General features: G+C 48.4%; 1 protein-coding gene across 1 annotated transcript in view; it reads right to left on the reverse strand.

Moving 5' to 3' along the window:
• The window catches only part of MGA (MAX dimerization protein MGA), an 801,076-nt gene that overhangs the window by 548,554 nt on the left and 229,854 nt on the right, over window positions 1–22,668 (reverse strand). The window contains 1 exon segment of the mRNA XM_030215215.1: window positions 12,608–12,703. Coding sequence (XP_030071075.1) covers window positions 12,608–12,703 — 96 coding nt within the window.

The raw sequence follows: 22,668 nt of genomic DNA on the forward strand, positions 1-22,668 counted from the left end.
CATCCTGAACTTTTCTTTGACCAGATATTTGTTCAGGGCCCTTAGGTCTAGGATGGGACGCATCCCCCCTGTTTTCTTTTCCACAAGGAAGTACCTGGAATAGAATCCCAGCCCTTCCTGCCCGGATGGCACGGGCTCGACCGCATTGGCGCTGAGAAGGGCGGAGAGTTCCTCTGTAAGTACCTGCTTGTGCTGGAAGCTGTAAGACTGAGCTCCCGGTGGACAATTTGGAGGTTTGGAGGCCAAATTCAGGGTGTATCCGCGCCGGACTATTTGGAGAACCCACTGATCGGAGGTTATGAGAGGCCACCTTTGGTGAAAAACTTTCAACCTCCCCCCGACTGGTAGGTCGCCCGGCACTGACACTTGGATGTCGGCTATGCTCTGCTGGAGCCAGTCAAAAGCTCGTCCCTTGCTTTTGCTGGGGAGCCGAGGGGCCTTGCTGAGGCGCACGCTGCTGACGAGAGCGAGCGCGCTGGGGCTTAGCCTGGGCCGCAGGCTGTCGAGAAGGAGGATTGTACCTACGCTTGCCAGAAGAGTAGGGAACAGTCTTCCTTCCCCCAAAAAATCTTCTACCTGTAGAGGTAGAGGCTGAAGGCTGCCGGCGGGAGAACTTGTCGAATGCGGTGTCCCGCTGGTGGAGCTGCTCTACCACCTGTTCGACTTTCTCTCCAAAAATATTATCCGCACGGCAAGGCGAGTCCGCAATCCGCTGCTGGATTCTATTCTCCAGGTCGGAGGCACGCAGCCATGAGAGTCTGCGCATCACCACACCTTGAGCAGCGGCCCTGGACGCAACATCAAAGGTGTCATACACCCCTCTGGCCAGGAATTTTCTGCACGCCTTCAGCTGCCTCACCACCTCCTGAAAAAGCTTGGCTTGCTCAGGGGGGAGCTTATCCACCAAGCCCGCCAACTGCCACACATTGTTCCGCATGTGTATGCTCGTGTAGAGCTGGCAGGACTGAATTTTGGCCACGAGCATAGAAGAATGGTAGGCCTTCCTCCCAAAGGAGTCCAATGTTCTAGAGTCCTTGCCCGGGGGCGCCGAAGCATGCTCCCTAGAACTCTTGGCCTTCTTTAGGGCCAAATCCACAACTCCAGAGTCGTGAGGCAACTAAGTGCGCATCAGCTCTGGGTCCCCATGGATCCGGTACTGGGACTCGATCTTCTTGGGAATGTGGGGATTAGTTAATGGCTTGGTCCAGTTCGCCAGCAATGTCTTTTTGAGGACATGATGCATGGGTACTGTGGACGCTTCCTTAGGTGGAGAAGGATAGTCCAGGAGCTCAAACATTTCAGCCCTGGGCTCGTCCTCCACAACCACCGGGAAGGGGATGGCCGTTAGACATCTCCCGGACAAAGGAAGCGAAAGACAGACTCTCGGGAGGAGAAAGCTGTCTTTCAGGGGAGGGAGTGGGATCAGAAGGAAGACCCTCAGACTCCTCGTCAGAGAAATATCTGATGTCTTCCTCTTCTTCCCACGAGGCCTCACCATCGGTGTCAGACACAAGTTCACGAACCTGTGTCTGCAACTGTGCCCGGCTCGACTCCGTGGAACCATGGCCACGGTGGGAGCGTCGAGAGGTAGACTCCCTCGCCCGCACCGGCGAAGCTCCCTCCGCCGACGTAGTCGGGGAGCCTTCCTGGGAGGTGGCCGCAGTCGGTACCGCGATGCCGGAGACCTCACCCCAGGCAATGGTCCAGCCGGCGCCTCACTCAACAGTACCGGTGGCGCAAGCACCCCCGGTACCGGAGGGGTAGGGCGCAACAGCTCTCCCAGGATCTCTGGGAGAACGGCCCGGAGACTCTCGTTCAAAGTGGCTGCAGAAAAAGGCATGGAAGTCGATGCAGGCGTCAATGTCAGAGTCTGTTCCGGGCGTGGAGGCTGTTCCGGGCTGTCCAGAGTGGAGCGCATCGACACCTCTTGGACAGAGGGTGAGCGGTCCTCTCGGTGCCGATGCCTGCTGGGTGCCGGACTCCCTCAGCGACCCAGAGCTCTCGGTGCCGACGCGGGAAGGGGACCGGTGTCGATGCTTCTTCGATTTTTTGGAGCGAAGCACGTCACCGGCGCTTCCCGGCACCGACGAGGAGGACGTAGAATCCAGCCGTCTCTTCCTCGGGGCCGAGACCGAAGAGGGTCGGTCTCGGGGGGGCAGTACCGCAGGAGCCCTCAGGGTAGGGGGAGACCCACCCGAAGGCTCACCGCCACCAGCAGGGGAATGGACAGCCCTCACCTGCACTCCAGACGAAGCACCACCGTCCGACGACATCAGCAGACGAGGAGGTCTCGACACCACCGACGCCGACGCAGCCTTCCGATGTCGCCCCGATGCAGAGGGCCGATGCCTCGATGCACTCGATGCAATCGGGTGCGAGGATGAAGGTCCGGGCGCTGATGACGTCGATGCACTCGATACCCCCGGTGCCGATGCCGACGAAGAGCCCGAGAACAAGATGTTCCACTGGGCTAACCTCGCTACCTGAGTCCGCTTTTGTAAAAGGGAACACAGACTACAGGCCTGAGGGCGGTGCCCAGCCCCCAGACACTGAAGACACGACGCGTGCCTGTCAGTGAGCGAGATTACCCGGACGCACTGGGTGCACTTCTTGAAGCCACTGGGAGACTTCGATGTCATGGGCGGAAAAATCACGCCGGCGAGATCAAAAGTCGAAATGGCAAAAATGGCACCACAAAAATAGGGAGAAGAAAACTTCGACCGAGGCCTAACTAGGGCCCACCCCGACGACGAAAGAAAACTTACCGGGACGAAAAGCTCGAAATACGGGAAGGGAAAAAACCAAAAGGTCTCCTCCCGAATCTTCTCTTTATTATTTTCTTTTTAAAAGAACGAGTCGAAAAACGACGCGCGAGGTCAACTTTCCGGGGCACGAACGGCGAAACACAACCGTACTGAGCGCGGACAAAGAAGACTGGCCGGCACGAGCCGGTTTCGGGCGGGAAGACGGCCGCGCATGCGCGGTGCGCATCGGCGCGCGAGGGCTAGCAAAGGCTTTTGCTAGTGAAGATTCCGATTGGAGGGGCTGCCGTGGACGTCACCCATCAGTGAGAACAAGCAGCCTGCTTGTCCTCGGAGAAATTCATTAATCCTAAAGTTTAAACAAAAAAACACACATAAAAAAACAAGGTTATGTTTATTGTTTTTTTATCAAGTATAAAGTCATCATAGCATTAGCAAGTATAAAAATCTGGAACAACCACATCCTTTGGAAATTCTAGAACAACATCCTTTGGAAATTAGAACAAAATCAAAGTTAACCTACATAAACCAAAAACATTTGGAAAACCTAAAACAACTTATATATTATTTAAACTTGGCATATATAGCTGTAGAATGCTGTTAAACATAATCCAAAATTAACTAATATATTGTTCTTAGAAACAGATCCTCCTTCATAGAAGCCCTTAAATCTGATTTAATTATTTTCAGTTCTGAAAACAGTCTTTCAACACTGACAATCTCTGGATAAACAATGATGGCTTCTTCTATAGTCAGTTTTGATGAGCGGTCAAACTTTTCCACTTCTTTTAATCCTTTAAAAAACTCTTGCATGAATTTCTTTATATGGGCATTTATAGGTTGCTTTTCCATACTTAACCGACAACACATTGCTTTTGAAGCTCCCATTTTGTCCAAATAGGCTTGAAAATTCTCTTCTTCATTTGAAGAGGATGAACCTGAGTTACCATTACCACCAGTATTTATAGCTTTAGCTTCATCCAGTGGTTTATGAGTTTCAGGTAGCAACCCTTTCATGCGAACTGCTATGTCATAGAGTGCCTGTTTTCCTGTAGCAATTTGGTCACTGCTCAACAAAATTCGGCTCATTGGATCAACATAAATAGCAGCTAAGAGAATTTGATTATTACTACTACTACTTAACATTTCTAGAGCGCTACTAGGGTTACACAGCGCTGTACAAAATAAACAAAGGACGGTCCCTGCTCAAATGAGCTTACAATCTAAAGAACGAAATGTCAAGTTGGGCAGTCTAGATTTCCTGGGTAGAGGTGTAGAGGTTAGGTGCCGAAGGCGACATTGAAGAGGTGAGCTTTAAGCAGAGATTTGAAGATGGGGAGGTAGGGGGCCTGACGTATGGGCTCGGGGAGTTTGTTCCACGCGTAGGGTGAGGCGAGGCAGAAAGGGCGGTGCCTGGAGTTGGCGGTGGTGGAGAAGTGTACTGAAAGGAGGGATTTGTCTTGAGAGCGGAGGTTACGGGTAGGAACGTAAGGGGAGATGAGGGTTGAGAGGTAAGGAGGGGCTGCAGATCGAGTACATTTGTAGGCTAGTAGCAGAAGCTTGAATTGAATGCGGTACCTGATCGGAAGCCAATGAAGTGACTTGAGGAGAGGGGTGATGTGAGTGTATATTTTCAGGCGGAAGATAAGACATGCAGCAGAGTTATGAACGGACTGAAGGGGGGATAGGTGGCTAAGTGGGAGACCAGTGAGGAGTAGGTTGCAGTAGTCAAGGCGAGAGATAACAAGAGAGTGGATGAGAGTTCGGGTGGTGTGCTCAGAGAGGAAAGGGCGGATTTTGCTAATGTTATAGAAGAAGAAGCGACAGGTCTTGGCTATCTGCTGGATGTGCACAGAGAAGGAGAAGGAGGAGTCGAAGATGACACCGAGGTTGCGGGCAGATGAGACGGGGACAATGAGGGTGTTATCAACTGAGATAGAGAGTGGAGGTAGAGGAGAAGTGGGTTTGGGTGGGAAGACAAGAAGTTCGGTCTTGGCCATGTTCAGTTTCAGGTGGCGGTTGGACATCCAGGCAGCAATGTCGGATAAGCAGGCCGATACTTTGGCTTGGGTTTCCGCAGTGATGTCAGGTGTGGAGAGATAAAGCTGGGTGTCGTCAGCATAAAGGTGATACTGGAAGCCATGAGACGAGATCAGGGAGCCCAGGGAAGAGGTGTAGATAGAGAAAAGAAGGGGTCCAAGGACAGAACCCTGAGGGACTCCAACAGAGAGCGGGATAGGGGTGGAGGAAGAGCCATGAGAGTGTACTCTGAAGGTACGATGGGAGAGATAAGAGGAGAACCAGGAGAGGACAGAGCCCTGGAACCCAAAAGAGGACAGTGTGTCAAGAAGTAAGTTGTGATTGACAGTGTCAAAAGCAGCGGATAGGTCAAGGAGAATGAGGATGGAGTAATGACCTTATCCAGCAAGAGCTCCTCTCTTTTCCTCATTGAAGATACAATGCCATCAGCAGTTAACCCCCCACTTTTGTTAAGGTTATATATCAAGCCCTTCCATTCCAAGAAGAATTTACCTGGTGTTAAATCTTCATATTGCAGCTTCTTGGTAACAGCAAAAGGGTAAGAAAGTAGCCTTTCTAATTCTGTAACTTGAGCCCACTGGTTTTCTTTTAATGAAACATTTACATTGTCCAGTTCTTCAAGGAAGTCTTTTAGTTCAAGCAAACGCTGTATCATCAAGTAAGTGCTTCCCCAGTGCGTTGCTTGATCCAAAATGGCTCCTTTTCCAGCACATCTCTTCAGAATAGCATCTGTTTTAGGGATCCTGGCTGCAACAGCTACTTGCCTCAACTTGCTAATTAGTGTAGCCGCATGACGATCCTTCAATCCATCTCTTATTGCTAGTTGCAGAGTATGAACAGCACAACGCAAATGTTGAATGGTAATAAGCTTAGATGCTTTTTCAGCAATATCATCCAAACTTTCACAGCTTTCTTGAATTGCAGAACTGTCATCTTCTGATATTTGTATGCTGCTTTCTTCATCAACTTCCTTCATTTTTTCAATTGTGCTTAACATATTTGAAGCACTATCAGTTACAATACATAGAATGTGTTCCTTTTTAATTTCAAAATCTTCTAAAACACCTTCCACTAACTTCTGCAGATTCTCACTGGTATGATGTGCCTGAGTGTCCTTTACTCCTAATGACCGGGTTATTGTTTTCATCAGCAAATCTAACATTAATTGCAAAATAATTGATTCTGTGACGTGTGCATACATCCATTTTAATAAAGACAAAACGTCCCTTCAGACTTTTTCTTAGTTCTTCCTTCTTACAGTTGGCCTCTTCAAGTATAAGTTTCCTTATACTTTCTCGTTCCAGAGAAACTCCAAGCTTTTTAGCCATTTCTTCATTTAAGCCTAAAAAGGCTGGTTGTGAAAAAAAAAAGATAGTGGTATACTATTCTTTACTGCCATTTCAATGATGTGGTTTTTGAATTTTTCTGGTGTCATTGTTATATAGTACCTTTGTCAGCTGTAAAAAATCTTGATGTGTCTAGCCTCCAGTAGATTTCTGATCTTTTATTGACCCTGAAGTAGATGGAATGGGAAAATTAGGTTCTTACTGTGATAATTTTCTTTCCTTTAGTCATAGCAGATGCAGCCATTACAGATGTCCATCAACCAGCAGAGGGAGATAGAGAGCACACTTTTTTCAGTGCCTCATACCAGCTTGCTCCACTGCCTCTCCTTCAGTAATTGAAGCTTCCAAAGCAGTATAGCAAACCGCAATGGGAATAACATGAGCTTTCCTCACAGCGAACGATGGCCCTACAACAAAGGGCATTAACTCAGAATGGAGGGAATGAAACATCCTCCCGGAGGGCATAAACTCATCTTCCACTGAGACATAACTGGAGGGAATAAACTCATCCTCCCGGAGGGAATAAACTCATCCTCCAAAACATGAAACTGGAGGGAATTAAGTCATCCTCCTTTAATTGAACAAGAATCCTGAAGACTGTTTCCGACTTTCTCCCAAGGACTGAATCTCCAGAAAACATGAACAGAACCTGAAATAGATTTACAGCAGATAGCAATCAGACAGGGAGGGATCATGGCTGCATCTGCTATGACTAAAGGAAAGAAAATTATCACGGTAAGAACCTAATTTTCCCTTCCTTGTCATCAAACAGATGCAGCCATTACAGATGGGATGTATCAAAGCAATCCCTAGATAGGGTGGGAACAAGCCACACCACGCGCCAGCACTTGCGCTCCAAAATGTGCGTCCCTCCTGGCAGCCACATCCAGCCTGTAATGTCGGGCAAAAGAGAGCTTAGAAGCCCATGTTGCTGCACTACAAATCTCTTGAAGAGAGAGTGCTCCGGTTTCAGCCCAAAAAGAGGAAATTCCTCTAGTGGAATGCGCCTTAAAGGCATCAGGCGGAGGCCAGCCGGCAAGCAAATAAGCTGAAAAGATAGATTCTTTAAGCCAGCAGGCAATAGTGGCTTTAGATGATGGAGACCCTCTGCGAGGCCCTGATAGCAAAACAAACAGATGATCAGAGGTCCTGAAAGACTTAGTAACTCACAGTTACTGCAGCAGAGTCCTGCGCACGTCCAACAGGTGCAATTGCCCAAGATTCTGGAAACTCCTCCTTGACAAAGGAGGGCAAGAAAATAGGTTGGTTTAGGTGAAACGCTGAAACCACCTTAGGCAAGAAGGAAGGCACGGTCCGAACTGTGACCCCGGACTCCGAAAACTGCAGAAAAGGGTCTCAACAGGACAGCGCCTGGAGCTCTGACACCCGTCTCGCCGAAGTAATGGCCACTAAAAAGACGGCCTTCAGTGTCAAATCTTTCTCTGAAGCACGTCGAAGCGGTTCAAAGGGAGCACCCTGAAGGGCTTTCAGCACTAGCCCCAGGTTCCACGCTGGACAAGGTGCACGCACGGGAGGACGGAGCCGAAGCACCCCTCTAAGAAACCGTGCCACATCTGGATGAGCAGCTAAAGACACACCTTCAACCTTGCCACGCAGGGAGGCCAACGCTGCCACTTGCATCCGCAGGGAATTATAGGCCAAGCCTTTTTGTACACCATCCTGCAAAAAGTCCAGAATCGGCGAGACAGGAGCCCGCAGGGGTGTGATCTCTTTAGAAGCACACCAGACTTCAATCTAGCGCCAAATCCTGGCATAAGCCACGGAAGTGGAATGCTTGCGGGCTTGCAGGAGAGAGTGGTAATTACTTTATTGGAATAGCCTTTGTCTCTCAATTGTGCCCTCTCAATCGCCAGGCCATAAGACCAAATCGGCTGGCGTCCTCCATGGTCACCGGACCCTGTGACAACAGGTTGGGAACCAGAGGTAACTGAAGGGGATCCTCTACGAGCATCTGTCGGAGGTCCGCATACCAAGGCCTCCTGGGCCAATCCGGGACGACGAGAACCACTTCTCCTGGATGCAGCCGAATCCGCAGGAGCACTCGCCCTATCAAGGGCCACGGAGGAAACACATACAGTAGGCCCGGAGGCTAGGGTTGAGCCAAGGCATCCAACCCTGCCGAGCGAGGATCTCTCCGTCTGCTGAAGAAGCACGGGACTTTGGCATTGGTGCTTGTCGCCATTAGATCCATCACGGGCTTGCCCCACTTGGCACATATCTGCAGGAATACTTCATCTGCAAGTTCCCACTCCGCTGGATCGATCTGATGTCTGCTTAGCTAATCGGCTTGCACGTTGCTCTGACCTGCAATGTGAGCTGCCGACAGAAACTGTAGATGCAGCTCGGCCCAGTGGCAAATTTGTTCGGCCTGCGCGGCTAGAGCTCTGCACTGAGTGCCGCCGTGTCGATTTATGTAGGCCACTGCTGTCGTGTTGTCCGACATCACTCTGACAGCCAATCCTTCCAGGGTCACTTGAAAGGCCAGAAGCGCCTGAAACATCGCTTTCAACTCTAGGCGGTTGATGGACCACTCCGACTCCTCGGGTGTCCATAGACCCTGGGCATGCTTCCCCTTGCAATGTGCGCCCCAGCCTTTCAGGCTGGCATCTATCACCACTAGGCACCAATCGGGGAGCGCCAGCGGCATTCCTCGCCGCAGCATGCTGTCTGAGAGCCACCACTCCATGCTGAGTCGGGCCGCAGGGAGCCAAAAGAGTCTGCATTGATAAACCTGAGATACTGGAGACCATCCTTGGACTAGAATATACTGTAGAGGTCTCAGGTGCACTCTCGCCCAGGGCACCAGTTCCATGGTGGCCGTCATCGATCCAAGCAGCTGGACAATGTCCCAAACTTGCGGGCGGGGCATCCTCAGGAGCAGACGGACCTGATTCTGAAGCTTGCACCGCCTTTGCTCGGGTAGGTACACATACCCTGAGGCTGTGTCGAACCTGGCCCCCAAATATTCTAGAGATTGAGAGGGGGTCAGGTGACTTTTGGGTATATTGATGACCCAGCCCAGATATTGCAGTACTGAGACCACTCTGGCTGTTACGTGATAACTCTCTTCTGCAGAGTCCGCTCTGATGAGCCAGTTGTCGAGGTTCATGTGAACCCGGATACCCTCTCAACTGAGAAAGGCAGCTACTACCACCATTACCTTGGAAAAGGTTTGGGGAGCTGTGGCGAGGCCAAAAGGCATGGCCCGAAACTCGAAATGTTTCCCCACCACCGCAAACCGGGGAAACCGTTGGTGCGGGGGCCATATAGGAATGTGCAAGTAAGCTTCTTTTAGGTCCAGAAACGTGAGGAACTCTCCTGGCCGAACCGCCGCAATGACGGAGCGCAGGGTTCCCATGAGAAAATGCCACACTCTTAGTGACTCGTTGACTTTCTTTAAGTCGAGAATGGGCTGGTAAGACCCTCCTTTTCGCGGCACCACAAAGTAAATGGAGTAACGACCGCAGCCGTGTTCGGCGGGAGGCACAGGAATCACCGCTCCAAGGTGCAACCGTCTGACAGCAGTACCACATCGAGACTCCACAAACACGTATCTAACCGGGGCACCGAATTCCAATCGGTAAACTTCTCTGATCGGGTCCAGCACTCACTGATCTGAGGTAATCTTGGTCCACTCCTCGAGAAAGAGGGAAAGGCATCCTCCTACAGCTCTAAAAGAGGAGTGGACCAGCGTCCCATCATTGTGGAAGACGGCCCTGAACTCCTGGCCTTGAGCCTGCCGCTGCGGAGCGTTTGTCCGAGCGAAAGGAGTTCCTCTGCTGAAAATGGGCACGTTGAGTAAACCCAGCAGAGCGCCCCGGGCGATACCTTCGAGCTTCACAGAAGCGAGGTCTGGAGGAGGAGGGAACCACCTGACCCTTGGATGAAGGCCGCGGCCTATCCTCAGGTAACCTCTGGGGATTAGCATCCCCCAGGTCTTTAACAACCTTCTCTAACTCCTCTCCAAATAATAGAAGGCCCCGAAAGGACAACTTCACCAGCCTTTGCTTAGAGGCCATGTCAAACGCCCAATGCCATAACCATAGAAGGCGGCGGGCGGACACCGCCACAGACATCTGTTTAGCCGAAGCTCTGACCAATTCATAGAGGGTGTCAGCTAAAAATGACACAGCCGACTCCATTCACAGTGCAACCTCAGCGAGGGACTCCGCACCATCCACGGGCTGTTCCACTGCCTGTTGTAACCAAGAGAGGCAAGCTGGAGCAGCATAAGAACTGCAAACAGACGTCGATAAGGCTAGGCCCGAAATCTCAAAGGACCGTTTTAGCGCTGATTCCAGCCGCCGGTCCTGAATGTCCTTCAGGGTGACCCCTCCCTCTACTGGGAGGGTGGTCTTTTTTGCCACCGCCGTGACTAAGGCATCCACTTTAGGCATCCCACTCAGAGGGTAAAGATGCCCCATCACCCTAGCCACTTTCAAGGGCCCCTCAGGGTCAGCCCATTGAGCAGAAATAAGCTCTTGGATGGAGTCATGCAAAGGAAAGGCTTGAGCAGGCCTCTTAGTACTCGCCATCCTCGAATTACCAGAGGAGGCCTCGCCTTTAACAGGATCATCAATAGAGAGGGCCTGTAAGGCATCAGAAATAAGTGCTGGCAGCTCATCGCGGTGGAAAATCGGAACCGCAGTGGGATCATCCAGATCCAGTGGCAAACCAGCTCCTTCCTCTGGCTCTTCAGACCACGAAGGCCTGCCAGATCCCTCAGAGTCCCCACAGCCCGACCACGGGGGGGAGGGGGGGGGCACTCTCCGACGGGGAATTTACCCGTCTATGCTTAGCGTGCATCCAACGCTCAGGGGAATCCACGTCTGACATCAACCCTGGGCCATCAATGTCGGAGGGGGACCAAGTAGCAATGCAGTGTCAGACACCTGTGGCAGAGCTCTTTTCAGCATAAAGGCTTTATGTAAAATAAGCACAAAGTCTGGGGAGAAAAACTCACCAACCTCCCGTCTCCGAATTAGGAGCCACGGGGAACCGAGCTCCTCTGGTAGCCTCGGCCCAAGGCGCCCCTCTGCTCTTAGACTCCTCAGCAACCGCGGAGGTCGAGCCATGCGGCGCTTCCAAGATGGCGCCCCGCTGCCAGCTCCATCGAGCGGGAAAAATCATCGCTCGTCATGCTCATACTGGCTCTACCGTCTAAACAGAAAGTTTTACAGAGCCCCGCTGCTGATCTGCACTTGCCACAACGGGAACAGCGCTTAACTCCCTCAGCAGCCATCGCCGAAAAACGGCGGAATAAAATTCAAAATGGCAGCTTCGCGCCAAAATCACCCCGATCAGAACGCCGTCCGCGGGCCCTCCCCGGAGAAGCTGAGTACCGCTCTTACCTCAAAGGACCATGTCCACGAGCTCCGGTCACGCTGCACAGTCAGGAAAAGCCTCAGGAAAAGCAGTGCTGTCAAAGCCCAATTTTTTTTTTTTTTTAATGCTGTGAGGAAAGTTGGAGGCAAACAGCTACAGAGGTACTCCGGAGGCAGAAGAGGGTGGGAAAGGCAGGGAAAGGGCGAACCTATAAGCCTGCATCCACACAGGGGGAAGGGGAAGGCAGGGAAAGGGCGAACCTATGTGCCTTTAAAGTGGGCTCCACTTAGCCACAACACCCCTGCTACAACTGGCAAAAGCACAGGAGCCACCCCAGGCAGAATTTTCAAGGAGCTGAACAAGCTGCGTCCAACCCTGCTGGGAGATAGAGAAATACTGAGAGGCAGATGGAGCTAGCCGTCCTAGAGGCACTATGGTTTTCAGTGTTCTCTATCTCCCCCTGCTGGTAGGTGGACACAACCCATTTGTAATGGATTCATCTGCTGCTGATGACAAGGAAAGGAAATGATCAGGTATAAATACATTTCACATTCTATTTCATCCCTGCTAGATCAGTCTAGACAAGCTGGATGTACCAAAACACTATCTTAGCAGGTGAGAGAAGACAAGACCCTCCAAATCACTAATCTCAAGGTGCACAGACCATGGCCTGAATCCCAAGGTGTCAGGCCTATCCCAGGGATCTGCTTCACCAGACCAGATCTATACCATCTGCTGGAGATGTAACTGGAATAGTTCAATATCTGTACCTCAATCTGCTGGTAGGGGAACTCAACCCATTTGTCTGGACTGATCTAGCAGGATAAGGAAAAGGTTATTTCTATGGTGAGATTTAGGTCTCAGAAGGGGGTAAAGGAGAGTATGATGTACATTTGATTTGGAAACATATGTGCATGATATTGTTCCTAATTGGCCTACGGGTGCAAAGAATGCAAGCACTTTTAATTAACATAATTTCAAGCTAGTTTTCTTCTGTAGCTGAGCTGAAATGTATGCGAGATAGAAGTGCCACATATGCTGCAAAGAACATAACCAATTCAAAATTGTCCTAAAAGGGTTGAGAAGAAAGTACTGAAGATTGCCAAGATTTACCTTCTTGAAGAGCAGGGTGGATCACCTGCCTGTGCCGAAGAAATTTTAAGTCTTCTAACAGGTCTTTTTCAAATTGGATTATCCTTCCTAGTTCCTCTACAATTAAACAAGAACAAAATTATATGGTATTCTAGAAAAAGGGCTGACCACACAACCTGCGTGCCATGGTAAGTTCCAAATTAAAATGCTTCATTTTAATGGATGTAAACTATTGCACATTTTTTCTATTGTAGTCTGAAGCATTTTGCTAGTCTAGAAGCTTATGTTCTCTACTGTTAAAATCAGCAGCCCTTTCTGAGCTCAAACACCCGCTTCATCAAGCTTGATAGAAATAAGCTCTGCTGCGGTAGCATGCATCTTTGCCTTTCCTTACAGATAATATGTTCTAGAGTAATGACAACTGAATTTGTTAGGGAGGTAAAAGCTATCTGATTAAACAAGCAACTATAAGATGTGATCAAAGAAAGTAAATATACATTTTTCATTTCTTTAAACTGAGAATTTTCATTTCTTTAAACTGAGAATTTTAATTTCTTTAAACTGAGAATTTTAAAACCAAGCAATCCTGGAGGGAAAAAAAAGTCTTAGGCCCCAATGCTCAAAATTAAACACAGGTAATACAGACCATTGGTATCCACATTTACCTTCGAAGAATGTTCAGAGGGGTCTAGCAAAGGAAACAAGCGCACCAGGCATTAGCTCACACAGCTTGCAAATACAGTCAAGCTCATGGAAATGAGGTCACTTTGTAATCCTCCCCAATACACAAATAAGAGCGCCCAAAACAGAGTTGATTACCGCTGCAAAAAAAAAAAATAAATAACGCTAGGTTGGAGCAGGCATTAAGTGTTGGAAGAGCGGATTTCTCGCGATTCCCATGCTTCTCTCATGATTTTTTCTGCAAAATCTGATTTTGATTGCTTTTGGAAGCAGAAGGAAGCCCACGCAAGCCCTTAAGCACTAGTCATTAGAAACAGCAGACCCAAGCGAAAGCATACACTGGTGTCTGTTTCTTGCGTCTAAATTTAAAGAATCCATGCTAAAAAAAAAAAATTTAAACGCCCAATGAAAGCACATATTGGCGTCTGTTTCCTGCATCTAAATATAATCATCCAAGCTAAAAAATATATATATTAAAAATACTTATTTAGGTTGCAGGAAACAGACAACAATATGTGCTTCATGTTCGGGTTTTTCCAGGCGCACAAGCACAGGAGCCAAGCTTACTGCGGAACTCTTCTGTGCATGCACCAAGCACAACCCTCCTTACCAAACTCCCTAATGTTCAACGCTATGAGCGCACCTATATCTGCATCACATTAGCACTGAGCATTAGGGTGTTGTTGTTCTGCGTTGATACGGCGGTATTTTTACGACGCTATTCAGAACAGTGCTGAAGTTTTGAGCATTGGGACCCCAGAGAATAAAGAGGGTGGACATTATCCAAAAAGTAAGCTTCAAAGAACTGATAAACAAGAAAAAGGATATGTCTTCATAATGTAATGGCAACATCAATAAAGTAAGTAATAAAGGGCCCCTTTTACCAAGCTGCGGTTAAAAGGGGCCCCGCGGTGTGGATTTGTCATGTACCGAGAGCCGCCTTTTACCGCAGCAGGTGAAAGGCTTTAAAAAAAAAAAAAAAGAAAGAAAGAAATGACCATGCAGTAAGTTAAACACCTGTTGCGCAGCCATTTCCAGGGGGAGCCCTTACTGCCACCTATTTAGGAAGCAGTAAGGGTTCCCATGCTAACCCAGAGGTAACTGGACAGCGCTGATTACTGCTGGGTAATACCCCAGCACTAAAAATATAAAAATATTTTTCAAGCACCAGAAATGGCACACGGTAGGGGCAGGAACTACCACTCGGTTCTTGTGGTAGTGCTGAAATGGCGTGCGGCAAGCCCAAGTAGTGCCAGTGCCAAATTGACAGGCAGCAAGCCCACAGTAGGCTTGTTGCAACTTTGTAAAAGGGCCCCAAAGGGTTTGGTTATCATACAAATTTGTGCACAAAGCAATATATGGCCTGATGTTTTCCAAATATAAACATTTCAATCCAACTCATAACAATTGGAAAATAACATACAAACATCTTTAAAGATAAGATGACTTATTGACATGTGACAAATAAACCAGATAAAGGCTCAATCTTTAAACATGATACATTAAAATAACTAAATAAACCAATAATAAGTCCATTCACTTTTAGATAAATGAGAATGAAACAGAAAAAGTAAACTAAATCAAGCACCACAAATCAGTATAAGGTCCAAAGGACACCAATACCAAAACATTTTTTTCAATTATGGACCTTATATAGAATAATATGTTTATGGAAGTAAGGTACCCCCCTTCAGCGTAAGCACAATGCAAAAGCATGACTATAAATAGATTCAAGTTTTGACATTTTTAAATCAAGCAGTAACCAGCAGAAAGTCCTCCTGGGATCTCAGAGAAAGGGTAGGAATATAAGGATGAAGCCAACTCTGGACACAGATATGGTCAGTGCCATTTACAACCTTAAAAACCAATTGCCAATACAGCTCTCCAAAATACCGAGTAATGTGTTCATAAAATCTACACCCAACCAAAACACAGGCATCAGTGTTCTGGACCAACTGCAAATCACTTTGACAGAAAGTCCAACACCCAAGGAGTTGCAGTAGTCCAGACAGGAAGCTATGCAGTGGAGAATAACACAGGGATGGGAACCCGCAGTAGCAAAAAAAATTTACCACATTTACTGCAAGTGTGGGAGCAAACCACCCCATGGGAGTGATACAAATCCTTGCTCCCGCGGTAAAAACAAAAAACGTGATCACCATGGGTCCAGCATCTCTTCCTGTCGTTCTTCCTTACTCCCCACCCACCCCCTGCGACTCTCTACCTTATGAAGCAGCAAAGAAGATCCCCAAAAGGCCTGCTCTGGGCCTTCCCTCCTCTGCCGGCTTCCATCTTCTGATGTATCTTTGGAAGGGGGCTGGAGGGAGGGAAGGAAAAGTGGTGCTAGAACTGCAGGGGGAGGGCAAAAAAAGGGAATGGCAAGAGACACCGAACCAAGGGGATGAAGAAAGAGGGAGTGAAATACTGAATACAAAGCAGAGGGGAGGGATGGAGGGACACAAACACACTGGTGTGGGGTGGAAGAGAGGGGAGAAGATAGACACAGGGAGGTATACAGAAACAGAGTGGAGATGATGGGCATGGGGAGAAGCATAGGGACAGGGACACAAAGATGAGATGCTGCATGCAGATGGTATATGGACAAAGATAGGGCAATGCCAGACTTGGAAAGGGGTACATGGACACAAAGGGAAGATGCTAGACACAGGGGAGAATAAGAAGGGAGATGCTGGACACATGGGGAGGGGATAGGGACAGAGTGGTGATGATGAATGCAGGGAGATAGGGGAGATGCTGGACAGGGAAGTATAAGGGACACAGAGAGGGGAGACGCTGAAGGAAGATGGATAGTGCGCATGCAGAAAGAAGATAATGTCAAATGGGCAGGAAAACCCTTGCAAGAGAGTGGAGACGACAGAGGAAAATAGAAACCAGAGACTGAACATGATTTGAAAAATAAAATGACCAGACAAAAGGTAGAAAAAATTTACTTTCTATTTTGAGATTAGAGTACATCAGATTTGAAATGTGTATCCTGCCAGAGTTGGTGTTAGAAGTGGCTGGGGGCAGGGCAGAAATTACCAAGCCATACTTTCTTCAGCATCCAGCAGGCTTAGGGACCTCTCTGGCCAGGGGCAGTTGTCCTAGTTGCTTTCCCCTAACACCATCCCTGGCATGTATGATCTTCATATTTTGCACAGTACAGCAGGAAATGCATCTCTTTCTATTTCTTTGGTGTGGCTTTTTGGGTGTTTGGTCTAATATATATTTATTATTTTTTGGTCAGCTATTATGTATTTGGCATTTGTGTTCTGAATGTGTGTGACTGAGGTATTCTGTTAAGCATGAACTTTCTATGAAGCATTTTGTAGTAATTTGGCTTGTTCAGTTTTCCACATAGTGGAGGGATATTGGGAGGGGAGTGGGGAAGAGAGGGAGACATTGTTTTTTTTGTTGATCCTCGTTCTGTACTGTTTGTGATTTATAAAACAACAGTTGTACAGAACATGGAAAAATTACCTAGTTAATTACCTAGTAATTTTCTTTCCTTTAGTCTCAAAGGATCAGTTCACAAATGGGTTGACAACTTTAATGAGCTGTGCCTCATAAGCTTCCATGCCTAGCAACCAAGATAGTATTCAATAAAGCAGTGAAAGAGAGTGACTTCCAGAAAAAGAACTATGAAATAAAGGGCAAAACTGGTGCCCTAGAAACAACAAAACCAGAACAATGCAAACATCCGAAATTACATAGAACCCGGAAAAAAACAAAACCATCACAAAAGGGTGGGCTCAAGACTGATCCTTTGGGACTAAAAGTAAGAAAATTATCAGGTAATTAACTAATTTGTCCTTCTATTATGTCTCAAGAATCAGTCCAGACAAATGGGATGTACAAAAGCAATCCTTAAGAGGGAAGGGACTGTGATATCCCTGCAGCGAGAACCGTGGCCCCGAAGGAAGCAGCTGCTCGAGCAGACACATCCAAACAGTAATGCTTAATAAAGGAACAAGAAGAAGACCATGTCACTGACTGACACAGCTCCATCAAAGAAACTGCTCTAGAGAAGTTACCAAAGACCTGATAGAATGAGCATTGATGTACATGGGAGCAGATCTACCCCTCAGAACGTAAGCAGAAGAAACAGCCTGCTTAAGCCATCGAGCCACTGTCACTTTGGAGGCTGGCAAACCCTTCCGGGGTCCCGCAAAGAGGATAAAAAGATGATCAGACCGCCTGAAATCATTGGTAGCAGTAAGACAGTGCATAAGGACGTGCTTCACATCCAACAGTCGCAGGGAAGCATATTCTGCAGAACAGACCTCCCTAGAAAAAGAAGGAAGGAACACAGTCTTATTGACATAAAAAGGAGATAAAATCAAAAAGGACAGAACTGTCCATATGGAAAATCCCGAGTCAGAAAAACGGAGAAAGGGATCCCTGCAAGACAGCTTGAAGCTCTGAAAATCTCCATGCCGACAAAATGGAAACTAGAAATACTGCTTTTAAAGTAAGATCTTTGATAGTTGCCGAATGAAGGGGCTTAAAGAGAGCCAAATTACGAGATTAAGAACCAATTGAAGACTCCACTAAGAACAAATATTGCAGAGAGTGGGACACAGATGAGTGACTCCCTTTAGGAATTCCAATATATCAGGGTGAGAAGCCAATAAGGCATACTGTATCTTGCCTTTTATGACATGCCAACGCTGCCAACTGAACATTGAGCGAATCTGAGAGCCAAGCCAAAATTTAAGACAAGGAAGCATGAAATGGAGAAACACCGTTTTGTGCAGACCAGCTCTCAAAAGTTCTCCACACTCTAGTATAAGAAGAAATGGACCTGTTTCGGGCTTGCAGCAAGGTAGTAATATCATCATCAGCGTAACCCTTCTTCCTCAATCACACTCTCTCAAAGGCTAGGCCATAAGACCAAAGCGGGAAGGAATCCCCCGTAGTACTGGACCTTGGTGCAATAAGCCCGTCTGTGAAGGAAGAGTCAACCAAGGAGCAATTTGAAGACAGAAGAGATCCACATATGACGGACATCTGGGCCTGTCCAGAGCTAAAAACGACTTTTCTGGGATGACGCGCAATCCTGTACGTTGTCATTCCCATAAGGGGCCATGGAAGAAACACATAAAGAAGGCAGACAGCCAAGACTGTACATCCATTCCTAGGAGTCTCTCTCCATGAAGTGGCTGTAGAATCTGTGTGCTTGAGCATTGAGGAGTCTGGATGCTATGAGGACCAGAATCAGAAGCCCCACTGTGTGGAAATGAGGTGAAATGCAGTCTTTGACAGTTGCCATTCCCCCAGACCCAGAGACACTCTGCCGAGGAAATTCACTTGCAAATTCAGTGAACCCGCTATGTGATATGCTGAAATCATCAAAAAGTTGAATTCAGCCTATGGAAAAAGATGACGTGCCTCCTGGGCTAGAGATACACTCTTTGTTCCTCCTTGTCTGTTGAGGTAAGACATAGCTGCGACATTGTCCAATAGCAAGCACACCAGCCTCCCACGAAGAAGAGGCGCAAAGGCTAGTAGAGCTTGCCAGACAGCTTGAAGTTCCAATCTGTTGATGGACCAGGAAGCCTCCACTCTCAACCAGCAGCCCTGTGCAGAGAACTAATGGGCTCCCCATCTGAAGAAGCTGGCATCAGAGGTGAGAGAGCACACCAACTGGGAGTCTGTAAGGGCAATCCCGCCTAAGTGTGCACAGGGAGAAGCAACCAAGCCAGACTCCATCTGGCTTGAGACGTCCATCGTACCAGCTGGTCTTAAGTCCCTAAGACCGGAGACTACCAGTTCAACAGGGAAGACTGAAGGGGCCGCACGTGGAACTTCACCCAAAGTAGAACATTCAAAGTTGCTGCCATATAACCAAGAACCTGAACACAACCCCACGCCCATGGGAAGGGAAGAGAGAAACCTGAGAATTTGCTATTTGAGTTTGAGCTGCCGAAGCGGAAGCAGGAAAGCCTTCCCCGCCTGCACACTCCCAGAAACTCCAGGGTCTGGGTGAGGGTGAGATGACTCTTGCTGTAATTCACAACTCAACCCAAAACAACACAGAAAGAAGAGACAGGACTATCTGTGTACTGCAAAGGCTCTCTTGATGAGGAGGAGCCCGCAATTAGCCAACCGTCCAAATAAGGACATACCTGGATCCCTTGCCGGCGAAAAAATGCTGCCGCCGCCGCCACCACCACCACTATAACTTTTAAAAATCTGCGAGGTGCAGTGGCAAGGCCAAAAAACATGGCATTGAATTGAAAATGATCTCCCAGAATCACAAACCAGAGAAAGGAGGTAAACCAGTCCAATATTGATCCATGTATCCCTAAATCTGGAAGCCTTGAAAATAAAAAAAAAAAAGATGGTCATATGATAGACTTAACTCAGCATTTACCTGATTCCCAGTTCACAATACATTATCTAACAGAGATCTACAAGTGGATTTTCTTATCACCCATTTTTCAGGTAGAGACACATTTCTGTGGACAGATTTTAATTCTTGGGTGAGGGAATAAAGCAGAACATGTACATATGATTTTGAAATGTGTGCTAGTGTCCTCCTTGTTGGCCCACAGGTGCAAAAAAAGAAAAAAAAAAAAAAAAAGGAAAGCACATTGAGTACACATATTTTGAAGCTGCTATGGAATCAGCACATGCATTTTTCCTTTGCAGACTGGCCAACTCTAACCTCGACTTATATGGGTCTAAAACATTCTCCTAAATTAACTGACGAGGATGAAGAAAAACAACTCACTCAAAAGGCTTGGCAAGGAACAGAGCATTAGAAATTGGTAACGCATTCATTTATTTATTGTGATTTTAAAAAATAAATCATGGTTGATAAATCTGATCCCTTTCAGTTCTTACCAGCTTTTTCCTCTGCCCGAATCCACCACTGCTTCTCCTTCCCTCAGCCCATGTCTCCTTGTCTCAGCCCGCATTTCATCATGATTGGCCAGCCGAGCAGCCTCCTGATTGGCTCTTTCTCCAGGGAGTCAATGAGGAATACTGATGCTGCTGTAGGATATCAGCTGTGCTCCCACTGCCATGTGTATGCCCAAGCTAGCTGCCTGCTGCCTACTCACCCAAGCAAACTGCCTGGTGCCTGCTGTCCGAACTGCCCGAGCTGGTATCAATGCTCCCCTCCCCTCCCCGCTGTCCAGCTCTCTCTCTCGCCCCTCCCTCTAAGGTCCAGTGCTCTCTCAAGTTTTAAAAATTTTATTAATACTTTTTATCCTGCCATACAGACAAGCCATCTAGGCGGCTTACAATCTAATGCCAGTTAAAGGAAAGAGGAACGTGATAACAGAGAGCACAGGAACGAGTGCAGAACTCCAATGATCATAGGAAAAAAGAGGAAGGAGTGAACAATAGGTAGGGTTCAAGGTCTTCCTGAGAGGGCCCCTCAATGGTCCTCTGGAACTGTAAGAGGAAGTTAGCAATCAACATAATTGAAAAGCCTTGAGATCAATTTTGAATTGGGGAAAGGATGTCTAATCTCAACGAAGGGGGTAAGGAATTCCATAAAGCTGACCCTTATACAAAGAAAATGGATGCCCTAGGGTGCTCATGAACAATTTCTTTATACCTAGAAATAGGCAATTGATTTTTACCAAGCGAACTAAGGTAACAGGAGGGTGTACATTGAATTAAAATGACAGAAAAGGTATGGGTTCTCTTGAAGAAAGGGTCTTAAATACCAAAAGAAGCAGTTTGTATAAGATTCTGTAAGAGACAGGAAGCCAATTAGCAATTTTCAGTAAGGGTGTGATGTGATCAAATTGGCCAGTATTCTTAATGACCCACAGTGCTCTCTTGCCCGCACCTCCCCCCCCCCCCAAATCCAACGCGCTCTCTCCTGCCCCCCCACCCCCACCCCCGAGGTCAGCGCTTTCTCTCTTCCACCCTTCCCTCCTGAGGTAAGTTATCTCCTTTGGCCTCCCTCCAACCCCCGCAGGGGTTCAGCATCTCCTTCAGGGGGCTCCTCCCCCCCTCCACTGTGCTTCCTGTCTGCCTGCCCTGTGAGCGAGGGCAGCACACTGTGTGTGGGTGGGGGGGGGGGGGAGAACAGAACAGTTACACAGGGTGTGAATGTTACTGCATCTCTCTCTCCTGTCCTTCTCCCCTATCACACACTGTGTGCTGCTTGCCTGCCTGCCATGCTCTGTGACTCACAGGGCAGTCAGCACAGTGTACTTTGGGGTGGGGGGGTGAGGGGATGCACACAGGCTACAAGTGAGACTCTCTCTTTTCCCTTCTGTCCTCCCCTCCCTCTCACCATACACTGTGTGTTGCCTGACTGTCATGCTCTGTGACTCTCATGGGCCAATGATCAGAAGTCTCGCACTGTTTCAAACAGCGTGGGGCTATAACGGCCCTATGATCAAAGCTAATAGCATGCAAATTTATGTGCGCTATTAGCTCTGATCATAGGGGTACTTCTGCAGGAGGACTGGGACTGGGCATGCGCCAAAGGCACAATCCTCCCACAGAAGTTGTTTGACAGGTCTGAGCTGTCAAACAGCAGAAGTTTGAGAGGTCTGGGATTTTCTCCCGGACTTATCAAACCTAAGCCCCCCCCCCCCCAACATAAGATCTCCAGGCCCTCCATCCCCAAAACACAAAAACCCTGGTGGTCCAGTGGGACCGCTAGCTTCCCCCCTTCCCACTTAGGTTAAGCCCCGCCCGGGGCATCCCAGGATGCACCTGGCAGAGTGGGATGCCACCCGAAGAGGGAGGCAGTGCTAGTCCCTCCATTCTCCTACTACCACAACGTAGGCTGCCGGGGGAAGGAAGGGGCAGATAAGACAGCGGTCCCACTGGACCACCAGGGCGTTTTTGTTTGGAAGGGGGGAGGAAGCTAGCGGTCCCACTGGACCACCAGGGCGTTTTTGTTTGGAAGGGGGGAGGAAGCTAGCGGTCCCACTAGACCACCAGGGCATTTTTGTTCAGGGGATTGGGGAGAAGCTATAAACCCCGCCCAACGCATCCCAGGATGCACCAGGTAGGGCAAGACCCCAACATTTTGGGAAGGAGCCCGAAGAGAAGGGAGGGAGTGCTAGTCCCTCCATCCTCCCACAACCACAAAATAAGCTGCCGGGGGGAGGGGGCGGATAGACTGCGGTCCCACTGGACCACCAGGGCATTATTACACGCGCTCACACGGCCCTGATCATCGGGCGGGGCGCAAACACAGGTGCTATTGGCCTCTAGCACCTTTGTTTGCTTCTGATCAACAGGGCAGACAGGTAGTATACAGTGTGTGGGGAGGGGGGATAGATACAGTCACACAGGCTGTGAGACTGCATCTCTTCCCCCCCCCCCCCCCCCCAACACACACACATACAGTGATCCTCCTCCCACTCTCCTTCCCCAGAGAGGCAAAATTCCCCTCTTCTACTACCGGAGTACCTCAAGGC

The sequence above is a fragment of the Microcaecilia unicolor genome, chromosome 9 (genome assembly GCF_901765095.1).
Source record: "Microcaecilia unicolor chromosome 9, aMicUni1.1, whole genome shotgun sequence".
Classification (NCBI taxonomy): Eukaryota; Metazoa; Chordata; class Amphibia; order Gymnophiona; family Siphonopidae; genus Microcaecilia; species Microcaecilia unicolor.